Source organism: Meles meles, chromosome 4, assembly GCF_922984935.1.
Source record: "Meles meles chromosome 4, mMelMel3.1 paternal haplotype, whole genome shotgun sequence".
Taxonomy (NCBI): domain Eukaryota; kingdom Metazoa; phylum Chordata; class Mammalia; order Carnivora; family Mustelidae; genus Meles; species Meles meles.
Window position 1 is genome coordinate 67,683,813 of NC_060069.1, and position 12,807 is coordinate 67,696,619.

The 12,807-nt window shown below is 43.2% G+C and overlaps 1 protein-coding gene across 1 annotated transcript in view; it reads left to right on the top strand.

Moving 5' to 3' along the window:
* Positions 1-12,807, top strand: part of SLC7A14 (solute carrier family 7 member 14) — a 127,572-nt gene that overhangs the window by 68,887 nt on the left and 45,878 nt on the right. Inside the window, exon 2 of the mRNA XM_046003616.1 lies at positions 2,234-2,690. Within this exon, the coding sequence (XP_045859572.1) occupies positions 2,387-2,690 (304 nt within the window). The 5' untranslated portion in view covers positions 2,234-2,386. The remainder of the gene's footprint in view (positions 1-2,233; positions 2,691-12,807) is intronic.

A 12,807-nucleotide genomic window follows, 5' to 3' on the forward strand; every position in this document is an offset into this window, starting at 1 on the left:
AGGTGTTCATCACCTTGCATTCTAGATTGAAAGCTCCATGTGAGCAAGAACCACGTCTTCGTACCCCAAGTCTAAGACCATGCCTGGCACATAACAGATCCTTGGTATACGCTCGCTGAGTTGAAATTAAATAAATAGATATACACATTAATGTCTCAGAAGAGTTCAAGCAAAACAATTGTTCTCACAGACTCTCTGGTATATATATGATAATTTTCTGACAAATCTCAAAATCCTAGAAAGAAAAAGAAAGGAAGGAAGGAAGGAAGGAAGAAGGAAAGATGGAGGGGAGGGAGGGAGAAGGAAAGGGAAGGGAAGGAAAGAAAAAAAAGAAGAGAAAAGAGACTGCTGACACTCTAGGCTTTTAAAATAACTCTGCCATATACAATGGCACTATCCACATGTACTGATATTTAAGGTGTTGTCAAGATTAAAACACAGCATGAAACAACACTGTCAAATCTAGGAGGAAGTTAAACCAGTAGGTCCATCGCCCAACCCCTGTAAACCAAACTACCTCATTTTGTCTGATTCTTCTAATTAGGTTGTGTTTGTAAAGCCTTTAAAAGCAGACAAATGTTACATTAAGCATTAAGTAGTATTAATTAATAATATTGGTAGATTATATGGGCTGGTACTTATTGTAAATGTAAATGTCCTAGGCTTGTCAGCACCATAGTTGGAATTAATGTTCAGCTATACCTTAGAAGGTCTTTATAGAACTGTATAAAACTTCTGGCTTCCAAAGAAAGTAGCTTCATATCATCTCGGCATTCTCTAACTTGTCAAAACTTGAGAAATCATCTAGTATAATAGTTCTCAGCTCTATGAAGACCAGCACCTCTTTTCTGTAATAAAAGCTTTGTTAGACCACCCCCTTTTAATACCCTGAAGCAGAATGCATGAATAACCTACCTGTATAGAACATACTTGAGTATGGAAAGACTCAGGCGGGCACCCAGGGAGCTGTCAGATGCTTTCACTGTATACAGAATCACTGTCAGCGTGCTGCTTCCAAAGGGCAGGCAGTCACAGGTGTGTTGCATGGGAGATCCGTGGGTGGTGTCTAGAGGGGGCCTTGAGTCTCTGAAACAGTGAAGAATTCCTTTTTGATTCCAAACTAAAGAATTTATAATCATCCTTCCATTTACTCTATAGTTGGATTCCTGGAAAAGTCAATGTATATTAAAACGAGCCCTGAAAACCTCATATGTTTATACATAAAATTATTAGCTTTGGGTTAAAATTATCATGAGCAGAATTTTCATCTACAAAAATGTCTGCGAGATGATGGAAAACTGGATGACACCTTCCCACCCGGTTAGCATCTCTGGGGCTCACCCACCAAGTGCCAAGAACACGTCCTCTTCTTCAATCTTTGATAGCAAAAAAAGGCTCAAGGCACTTTTCATTTTATTTGAGAGCAAAGTTCCAAAACAACATCATGGGGTGGGATTGTCCCCCTTAAAAGTCATAAATCTAATTTTACATCTTTGTATTTTAAAAATGAGGATGTTGGGCACCTGGGTGGCTCAGTGGGTTAAGCCGCTGCCTTCGGCTCAGGTCATGATCTCAGGGTCCTGGGATCGAGGCCCGCATCGGGCTCTCTGCTCAGCAGGGAGCCTGCTTCCCTCTCTCTCTCTCTGCCTGTCTCTCTATCTACTTGTGATCTCTCTCTCTGTCAAATAAATAAATAAAATCTTAAAAAAATAAATAAATAAATAAATAAATAAATAAATAAATAAATAAAAATGAGGATGTTGTTTCCCCCAAAGAATATGTCCAAAAATCACAGACTGAGTCTACCAAGAAGAAGAAGCAAGGTAAGTCTTGGCAGAGCCAGGCCAGGTGAGCATTTTCCATGTGCCAGGCATTGTCTTAAGCTCTTTTTAGATACTAATCTAATCTTCACATCAACACTAGGTGGAAGGTTTTATTAACCCCATTATACAGTTGAAGCTGAAGCACAGAGAAGAAGGGTGACTTACCCAAGGTCCCACAGCAGTAAGTGACAGAGCCCTGACTCAGACCATCTCCTTCAGAATGACTCAGGGACAAAGTGCAAATGACAGATTGTTATTTAGGACCTGAGGTGACACACAGGAGAATACAACCCTCCCGCATTGTGAGTACACAAGATAAAGGTTCAGTATATCGACTTCCAACCATGCCTCCAAGTGATCGTTTGTCCCTGCTTAGTCTCATCTTCTTCTTTCTTGTGTTTTTCCTGCAGACATTCATGCCCAGGAGAAGGCTGCTTTGGGTCCCTCTGGACCTTTCCTAAAAAGGAGATCCCTACTCACTAGATGAATTCCAGAAGCACCCACTAAGGCTCCCACAGACCCTCTTTCATCAGTTGACCTTCACCGAAACCCTATCACGCAGGATGAGTGGCTTCCTTGCCTCCCTGGACCCCCGGCGGGTGCAGTGGGGGGCCGCCTGGTATGCCATGCACTCCAGGATCTTACGTACCAAACCAGTGGAGTCCATGCTGGAGGGAACTGGGGCCACCACAGCCCATGGCACCAAGCTAGCTCAGGTGCTCACCACCATGGACCTCATCTCACTTGGCGTTGGCAGCTGCGTGGGCACAGGGATGTACGTGGTGTCTGGTCTGGTGGCTAAGGAAATGGCAGGACCTGGTGTCATTGTGTCCTTCATCATTGCAGCCGTTGCATCCATATTATCAGGTAAGTGTCTCAGTACAGTGGAAGGCGTGTGGAAAGTGCACTGGCCAGTCTGTTACTTCTCATCCCACTCCTCTAGAATATTCAGTAGTGAGAAGTATGAAGCGTCAGCAAAGGGATCATCAGGCTCCTTTCTTGCCTTGACTGCCAGAGAGCTCAAGACTCGAATTTTCTCTTTGGTTTTTTTTTTTTTTTTAAATATTTTACTTATTTGACAGAGAGAAATCACAACTAGGCAGAGAGGCAGGCAGAGAGAGAGGAGGAAGCAGGCTCCCCGCAGAGAAGAGAGCCCGATGCGGGGCTCGATCCCAGGACCCTGGGATCATGACCTGAGCCGAAGGCAGAGGCTTTAACCCACTGAGCCACCCAGGCGCCCTTCTCTTTGGTTTTTTGTTACGGATAATTATTCTGGTGTCTGACCACCTCCTAACTTCTCATTCCCTGTCATGTCTTAATGGCTCCGTTTTTATCATAACTCTCTCTTTCAATGGAAGATAGGTCAATCCCTTTGTGGGGAGGTGGATATAGCTAGGATTATAAATAATACATAAAGGCTAAGCAGAGTAGCAAAATGACAAGTCACTAAATCTGATATGATTGGGATTTGATGAGCCAAAAACCGGCATTGTGACCCCCAAGCAGGAGGAAACTAAGCTAGGAAATATAAAGCCGTCGTGAGAATCACAAAGCACCATCTGCCACAAGCACTTCAACAGATTGTTTTCTACAGGGGTAGTTCAGCCATAGCTGCCTCTCTCCTTGGGAAAGATTCATAAAACTCATTTTTTACATAAGGTACCAGGACTTAGATATTGATAATTTGTGAAAAGGCTCTTCTCTTTTCCTTTTTCTCTTCCCTCCTTTTCTCTTGATCTGTGATCCACAGTATCTTCCCAGGAATAGGTCAATGGATAATAACTTGAAAAAGAAGGACAAAGAACATATCCTGCTTCTTGAGAGCTGTAAATACAAAAGCATTTCGCTAGGTTTTTGGTGGCAGATCGTGTAGGTCAGATCCTGTCCTGGCAGAGAACATCATGGCCTCGCCCTGTGCCTCAGAAGCAAGAATTCCTAATATATCAGGATTCCTGTGTATGAAAGCACACCATCACAAGGAAAGTTCTACATGAATATTGTCTGTCTAGACTAGCCTTCATCCACAGGGGATGCATAGCCCAGGAACACACAACCAGAAAGTTTATATCATTTTAACTTAATGAGAGAAGTAATTCCAAACTGATTTTACTTATCTCTTGTCAAGGCTTACTTCCCTATTGGTTATACAAGTATCCCTTTTCCTGAAGTCATCTGTAAGATGCGTGAATAGCCTAATAATTGAGGTCCCTTCAGAACCTATGTTTTCCTATAGATGAAAATAAATTATTCACATGGATGAATTCTGTGGACACTTCAAATGCTATTAACCCAATGGCAATCATTTTCAAGCTTACTGGCAAAGAAACTATTTGGAGGAAAGTACCAGATTCTTACTCACTATAAATTTATAGATCTAGAAGTATTAGCATATAGAACAAATTAACGATAGTAGGACAAAAAGTAGACATAAAACCAAGGTTCCCACCGAAGGCATAGGCCAGATGGCTGAGTCCTGCCCAGTTAAAGCAGATTGCCCACTGTCCTCCAGTTCCATTCTGTTATGGCCCTATCTCCCATACTACAATGAGTCCTACAAATAAGTCACCCACATCTTATCCTTTGCAGTGTTACATTATGTTTAGAAGCCAGAACAAGGCTCAGTTGCATTCTGGAAGGCTGACTCCTGCCAAGATGCTTGTGGCACTACATAGCTCAGACTTTTCTGCTGCTCATATGGAGGACCTAAGACTGACCCAATCAGTGCTGTGCTGGGACCAGCTTGTGCCAGCTGCCAAGAGCCCTAATTGTGCACACCTCTCCCCAGTTTTCCATTGTTACCTTGAAATTGGCTATAGTAGGAGTGTTTACACCACAAAAATTGGCAAGTGCTCCCAACAGAGTCCGGTGTGTTGGCTGGTTTCAGAGAACCCACTGTTGAGCACTTGTCAGCACACCACTGGCCTAGCTCTACTGAAGGCCTTGGAACTGCCCAGTAACTGGTGCCTTCACCACTGCACCAGACACTAAAACAAAACCCTACCTCTCCCCAAATCAAGGACCCCCCCCCAACATGTGGCTGTATCCATATGTTTCTTTACACTAACTGAGGCCAGCCAGAATTCTCTGATAGCTCCCAGGCAGAACCCAGGCCAAAATAATTTGTGACAAGTTTGTGCATATTTATAACACATGCCTCCAACCGGGCCTCTCATTCTGTAATCCTTTGTCCTAAACTAAGCGAAGTCCCCCTCTGCTATCTTCTTTCCACTCCTGTATCATCATTGCTATTTTTCATCTCCCCTGACCAGACTTCTCACCACTTCTCCATATCACAATATTCAAACTCCCCTCTACCTTCAGACTTTTAAATACATACTCCTTTCTACTTCTGGCCTTACCAAAACCTGGCCCAACCATGAGGACACCATTGAAAATACTTAGAAAGTGCACTAGAACAGTAGACATGAAGTCAAAAAGCAGGATGTTGAAATTGAGATTTCAGAAGTGGTATAGTAATCAGCAAAGTTAAGATTAGACCTGGGGTTGAAGGGGGGAGTGGTGCCTGGGTGGCTCAGTGGGTTAAAGCCTCTGCCTTCAGCTCGGGTCATGATCTCAGGGTCCGGGAATCAAGCCCCACATTGGGCTCTCTGCTCAGCAGGGAGCCTGCTTCCTCCTCTCTCTGCCTGCCTCTCTGCCTACTTGTCATCTCTGTTGGTCAAATAAATAAAATCTTTAAAAAAATAAAAAATGATTAGACTTGGAAACGGGCTGGGCCACTGGCTGGCTGTGAGACCTTGAGCAAGTTCCATAATTTCTCTAAGCCTCAGTTTCTCCACCTTGAAAATGGTCATAATGATATCTCCTTCACAGAGTTGCTGTAAAGATTCGAGATGCCTGGGAGTGCTGTGGCAATGCCTGGCACATAGCGCTACATAAGCAGTTATTATTGTGTGCCAAATCCTGTATTCGGAGCTTGTCGTACATTATCACATTTAATACTCATAACATCTCCACACCGCGCCTGGGTGGTGGGTTGAGCGTCAAACTCTTGATTTTGGCTTAGGTCATGAACTCAGGGTCATGGGATCAAGCCCTGCATCACATTGGTCTTCACCCTCAGTAAGGAGTCTGCTTGAGTCTTTCTCCCTCTCTCTCTGCCCCTCCCACAGGTCCTCTCTCTCTCTAAAATAAATAAATCTTTAAAATTAAAAAAATTCATAATATCTCTTCAAGGTGGGTTTTATCATCTTCAGTTTCACATATAAGAAAACTGAAATTTAGGGACGCCTGGGTGGCTCAGTTGGTTAAGCAGCTGCCTTCGGCTCAGGTCATGATCCCAGAGTCCTGGGATCGAGTCCCACATTGGGCTCCTTGCTAAGCGGGGAGCCTGCTTCTCCCTCTGCCTCTGCTTGCTAGTATTCTCTGATTCTCTCTCTCTCTCTCTCTGACAAATAAATAAATAAAATCTTTAAAAAAAAAGAAAACTGAAATTTAAATACCAGAACCTAGATTCAAATTTGTTATACCAACATCTTTCAAAGTTGGCTATGAATTTAAATCACTTGGGGAATTTTTTTTTTTAAAGAATCGTTTGGGGGAGAGAAGTAAGCTTTATTGATCTAATTACATACAGTAAAATGTATCCTTTTGAATATACAACTTTATGAGTTGACCAACACAATTACACAACTGCCACAACAATCAAGGTGTGGAAGAGTTCCATCATCCCCAAGTAATTCCTTCTTGTTACCTCTTCGCAATTCTCCTCTCTTCCATCCCCACTCCTGACAACCACTAACCTGTTTTCTGTCCCTATACTTTTGCCTTTTCCAGAATGTTATACACATAGAATCATTCAATATATACTCTTTTGAGTTTGGTTTCTTTCACTTAGTTTGATGCGTCTAACTTTCATTCATATTGTATATACCATTGGGTCATTTCATTGTATTTTTTAGTAGGATCCCATTGCATGGATATACTAAAGTATATTTATCCATTTACTAGTTGAATGTTGAATTGAGTTGGTTCCAGTCTGAGATCATTATAAATAAAACCATTACAAATATTTATGTACAGGTTTTTGTGTGAACGCAAGTTGTCAGTTCTCTTGAGCAAATACCTAAGAGTGGAATTATCAGATTGTGTGGTAAGTGTAGGTTTAACTTCATAATAAACTGCTAAACTCTTTTCCAAAGTGACTGTATTATTTTTCATTCCCACCAGCTCTACCTGAGAATTCCAGTTGTTCTGCTCCTTGCTAGCCCTCAGAATTGTCAGGTGGTGCTTTTTCTTGCTGCTTTGTTTGCCATTTTAAAAGGTGTATAATGATATTTCAATGTGGTTTTCATTTGCATTTCCCTAGTTGCTAATGTTTTGAACAACTTTTTATGTGTTTATTTGCCATCCATCTTCTTTGGTGAAGTGTTCAAATCTTTTGCCCATTCTTTAACTGGGTTCTTCAGTTTCTTATTATTAACTTTTAAGATTTCCTTATATATTCTGGATACAATTCCTTTATTACATATGTGATTTTGTAAATATTTTCTCCCACTTTGTGACTCATCCTTTAGTTTTCTATTAATTCCTGTATATTTCCTTTTTAAAATGCTGATGCCCAGGCCCTACCCCAGAGATTCTAACCCAGTTGCCCTGGGGTGAAACCTGGGGAATGATCTCTTTTTGAGAGCCTCACAGGATTTCAGTGTGTAGCCAGGGTTAAGAACTACTCTGTCATTGACAGCAAAACTTATCTCCTGCTTCAGCTATGACCTACAAAAAGAGAAAGCATATGTTAGGATATAAATTATTTGGCCAGCAGATTCTTAAGAGATTTTCATGGTCCTATGGCATCATCCCCTGTGCCATGCAAACTAGCTTATACCATGAAACAAATCTAAGACAGAGAGCCTCTTCCTCTATAATTTGACAAGAGCCAAAGTTACAGGAACCTCCCAAGCTCCTCCTACTAATCAACATCATTACTGTCCACAGCCCTGTTGCAGGTGGAGGGAAACTTATCAGAGGAAGCAGCTTGTGCTGCAACATTTATCCTCTGTCCATAAGGTCTTATCTGCTCTTTAATAGTTCAACAGGTCACAACCAGACCCCATGCTCATACCAAACTAAAAAGTCTTTGAATACACCAGATTAAATAAACGAGATAGTGGAAATTGTTTTTCTTCCTGGTTCCCAACTACAACTATGTTGAAAGACTGAGGGACGAAAGCAGGATGGCTTCCAGAGGTTCTCTAATTCTGCTGACTCAGGATGAAACACGGAAAAGCCACCATGCCAGTGACATCTGGCCACTCAAAGCCCTACGAGCCTCCTACGACTTGAGTAAGGTTGCCTGCTTTGATTCTTTTTCCGAAGTTTAATTCCAGTTCTCTTTTAAGATGATCAAATTTGAACCTTAAATAGAATGTAGTTCTGAATGACTCCTAAGCTCATGCACATCCTACAATAACCCTTTAGTCCTGTATCTCAGATTGTTTTAGGAGGGATGAAGTGACAGTGTGCTTACAGGGCATCAGTCCCCAGTCTGATGCACAAAACCAGTGAGTTTCATCATTACTCATAAGAAATAGTTGACAAAAATCTAAGAAGATGTGGTTCAGTAAAAATGTATTGTGTGCCCACCAGCTACCAGTTCTGAGGCAGCCCCAAAAGCAAATAAGAAATTTTTTCTACTCTAAAGGACCCATTGCTTATGGATGAAGATGAACACCCAATCTGATGGGTAAGTATGACAACTGTAGTAGTAATAATAGTAATAACAGCAGCAGCAACTAACATTTACTGAGCACTTACTGTGTACCAAGAGTTCTAAGTGTTTAACACATTATGTTACTTAATCCTCATATCAACTCTATGTGATAAGTGGTGTCATTGTCCTCACATTACACATGAGAAAACGGAGGCTCGTAAAAAGTTGGGTAAGTTGCTTAAGGCACCTGATTAAGAGGTGACAGAGCAAGGAATGGAGTGAAAGCAGCCTGATTCCAGAGCCCGCGTTGTAATCACTTTGCTCATCTGCCACTGTATTAGCAGATTAGGGTCAGATCAATCACACACAACAGAAAAGCAAAAATGAGAAACAATATCACTTCTTTCCTGTGTAGAAAGAATCTGGAAGGAGGCTGCTATTGTGGCTCTGCAGTCACGGGGACTCAGACCCTTCCATCTTTGTGTTCTACTATAAAGGATGCTCGGCTTCCCTCCTGAAGGTGACTTCGAGATCCAAGATGGCTTCTGGAGCTCCAGTCAGTGTATCTGAGTTCCAGAAGGCAGAAAGGAGAACAGGTTGAGGCAGGTCTTTTCCCATATTTCTGTGTCCTTTTTAAGAGACTTTTTCATAAGTCCTTCTATAGAGAAGGACTATAACTTACATTGGCTGAAACTGGAACACTTGGCCACAGCAGGTGAGGGTATGAAGTGTAGTCTTCTGACTGCATATATTATCAACTCCAGTATTAGAGGAGCTCTGCTGATGGGAAAGAAAAGGAAAACTGTCTATCACTCCCACATCTATAGTGGATGCCCAACCCTTAAGACCTCCAGCTTGCTGAGGTCAAGTTGTCCTAAAATATTTAAGTAAAATTGTCTCTGATTCCTGTAATGTAGAATTGGAAAATCTAGAGTCCCCTTCAATATCTCAGTAGGGAGTTGTGAGACTTACCTTTTCCTAGTTGTACCAACTCTGAGTCTCTGCTCCCATGGAGTCTCTGTCTCTATCCTCTACAATTTCATCCCGGCCATTCTCCAAAGACTATTGTCCCCTAAGTAAAATGGCCCATCAGGATCATTCATTAAACAAAGTGGGTTCTTGGAGGAGGGACTTGGGGGCCAAGCAGGAATGCCTGCCCCTCAGGACAGGCCAAGAGATCATTCTGTCAGCAGAGAAGTTCAGCAACACAACCAGATTCATGCTGTAGTAGCACAGCGGGGAGAGAGTAGAGGCGGAGACACTGGTTATGCACGCATTGTACAGAACAGGCAAGAGATCAAGAGCGAGCGGAAGGAAGCTTAGGATGAAGAGGGTGTGGGCACGGGTGGGCGAAGGAAGATGTGGCAAAGGGATAAATGCTCTCTCTAGCTGAGAAGACGGAACCAATGAAAGTGTTTTTGAAATAATGTCATTAGAATAACAGACTTACAACACAGCTCTGGTGACAGAAAGTGAAAGTAGAAGCAGAAAACCCTAGGAAAGGGGACACCACAGAACGCCACAATAAACAAATCTACGTGTCCAGAATACCACAGGGGAGCTCCCACATAAAAGCTCCTTCCCATCCTCACCGCACGGTGGAGGGAAGAGTGATTTTATTTCTTTCCTCAACTGAGGAGGCAGACAGTCAGCTGTTAAAGTAACTTCCTGAGGGGCAGGCTGATAGTGGCAGGGCCAGAACTCTCACCTCAAAATGCAGGATTCCAAAGCTCATGCTCTTCCATTTCAGCAAGCTGCCTCTGGGATCCTTGAACCCAAGCATCTAAAAGGCAATTCAGGCCATCAGACTGAGTAGCATTTTTCTTGGCATTCTTAGTTTATGGTTTGGCACTAGAATTTCTAATCTGTGCTTCCTGCATTCTTCATTTGCTATTTGGCATCTTCTAATCCATCATCAGGTGAGACCATGGGAACCCAATCCCTGGGGAGGTGGTGAGGGGAGCAGTGCTCCATCAAGCAGATGCCTTTCCCACAGGCAGAGCTCCCCAGCTTCCTCCCTGGCTGGGTCTTCACAGAGCCTAAGCAGAATCTCCCCATTGCTGTATTCATCTCAGGTTGGATTCTCATGACCAAAGAAGATTTCTAAAGATTCTAAGTCTATTTAGATAATCTGCTAAGTTCCCTTGTTTTGTTTTTTGCAGAACAGACCAATCTCCCCTCCTCAAATTGAAGCCAGACTAGAGAGATGAACACAGGACAGTTGGCCCTTTTGCATGGCTAGTCATTCTCAGTGATCTGGGATCACGCATTCATTCCACAAGCTTGCGTCTCGTTGTTCACCCAAACATATCTGAGCACTGCTCTTAACCACACTGGCTGTGGGAGAGGCAGGAACACTGAAAGGGTAGAGAGGAAATGCAAAGACAAAGAGATGTGTGCCAGTATTCAAGCCTCTAGAAAAATAGCTCTCCAAAATACTGTCCAAGCTCATAGCTCTATGTCGTAATATTGATAATGATAGCAACTACCCTCAACATTTATAAAGTCTCTAAGATATAATTTAATAAGTACTTGGTAAATGTTAGTCATTATTATTGTTATTGTTTTTATTATTATTAATCCAATACTGTGCTCCAGGCACCGTGCACTTAATGCTTTCAATCTCCCTACTGGGTGACTATTAGTGTCCACATATTATTAATCATAACAGCTAAACCCCTGGGGACTTCTGATGTGTCTGGCACTAGCTGCACACAGGGGTGTAATCCTCCCAGCAAATCCTGAAAACCGACATTGTATATTTATTTTGCAGATGACAAAACTGAGGGTTAGAAAGGTAAGGTGACTTACCCAGGTTCTTAAGGTAGTCAGTGGCCAATGTTGAATCTAACTTTGATTCTGCCTGGCTCCAGAGGCTGTTACCCCCCCAGCTGCCTTATGCAGACCTGTGCCCCCAAATTTAAAGCTCACCAAAGGGAATCAGGCATATCAAGAAACCCTTCCCTCTTATTGGGGTTGCAAAAGATCTTGTAGCCCACATTATTCTATTGATGAGTTGAGCGGTTTTCTAGATCATAACTTCTATAACCCAGGTCATGAAAGTGCATTCTAAGCTCAGTGTTTTCCTGCCACCTGTCAGCAGTGAGAAGGGTGTTGTAAAGTTCATATAAGCCTTCTACACAGAGCTGGATTGACAGCCCTGTAGGAAGGATGTCAATTGCCAGTTCAGAGAAGGTGAGCTCATTTTAATAAAACTTTACAAGTCTCTTAAATTGATGATTCTGAAATGAGCTTCCTCCAGCAAACCAAGGAGAACCTGGGCTCCTTTCACATCTTCTACGGCATCTGGGAGAGTAGACAGTGCATGTCAAGAGCAGCTAGTGTGTTGTGGGAGAGACTGGCCACCTGCTTAGGGCTCAGCATCAGGGCGGATGTGCTGCAGAAGGCAGGAAAGAACTCTGCGACATCCGTGCAAAGAAACCAGACAGGCACACGTGAAATCATCTTGAGCACTAATAGGGACCACAGGGCCTAGGACAGAAGTCAGGACACCCGAGCCCTCATTCCAGCTCTGTTCTTCGGCAGCTCAGGACATTTAGGCAAGTCCCTCACCTCTTGAATTCACTTTCCTTCTCTACCAAATGAACAGTTCAGATTCGATTGCCTGTAGGAGGGTAAAAAAAGAACCCAGGGAGGGGAAGGATTTGTATAGAAACATCCAATGTCTCAACACACACACACACACACACACACACACACACACACGCATGCATGCACGCACTTACCAATCCCAGGTAGCACCAAGGTGCCGGTTGGGGTTAGCCCCCAGAATGGATCCAGCTCACTTCAAGCCTTGCTCTGCCATTTACAACTAGTGTGACTTGGGAAATGTACTTAACCTAGACCTTCCCAAACAGTTTGCCAAAAGTTACAGCTGTGCCGCGGTACTGATCCCTCACTCAGCCCTCGGCACAGCTGGGAGGTGGCAGAGGCCCCAGGCTATCACCGCTGCCCGTGATTGGCCTCATCCCTGTGCATACTGACCTCTTCTTCAGAGCCATCCAAATGTGACCATTCTCTGGGTGTGTGCTGTCAGGGGGCAAAGATCGGGAAGTCCCAATAGCCTGTCTAGATCTTGGATTTGTCATCTGTAAATGGAAATAATAACAGCTTTGCGTCATAAACGTCTCGTGAAGAGTGCGGATGTAATGTGCTTAGGATAGCCAGTGTGCGTGACAAATGCTCAGTACCTTTTGCTCGTGTTCTTGTCGCCACTCCCACACTATGTGCCAGCTCTCCAACCGAACGAGGCTCCACTTGTTCTTAATGCAAATGAGCATCCGTGTTTCAGAT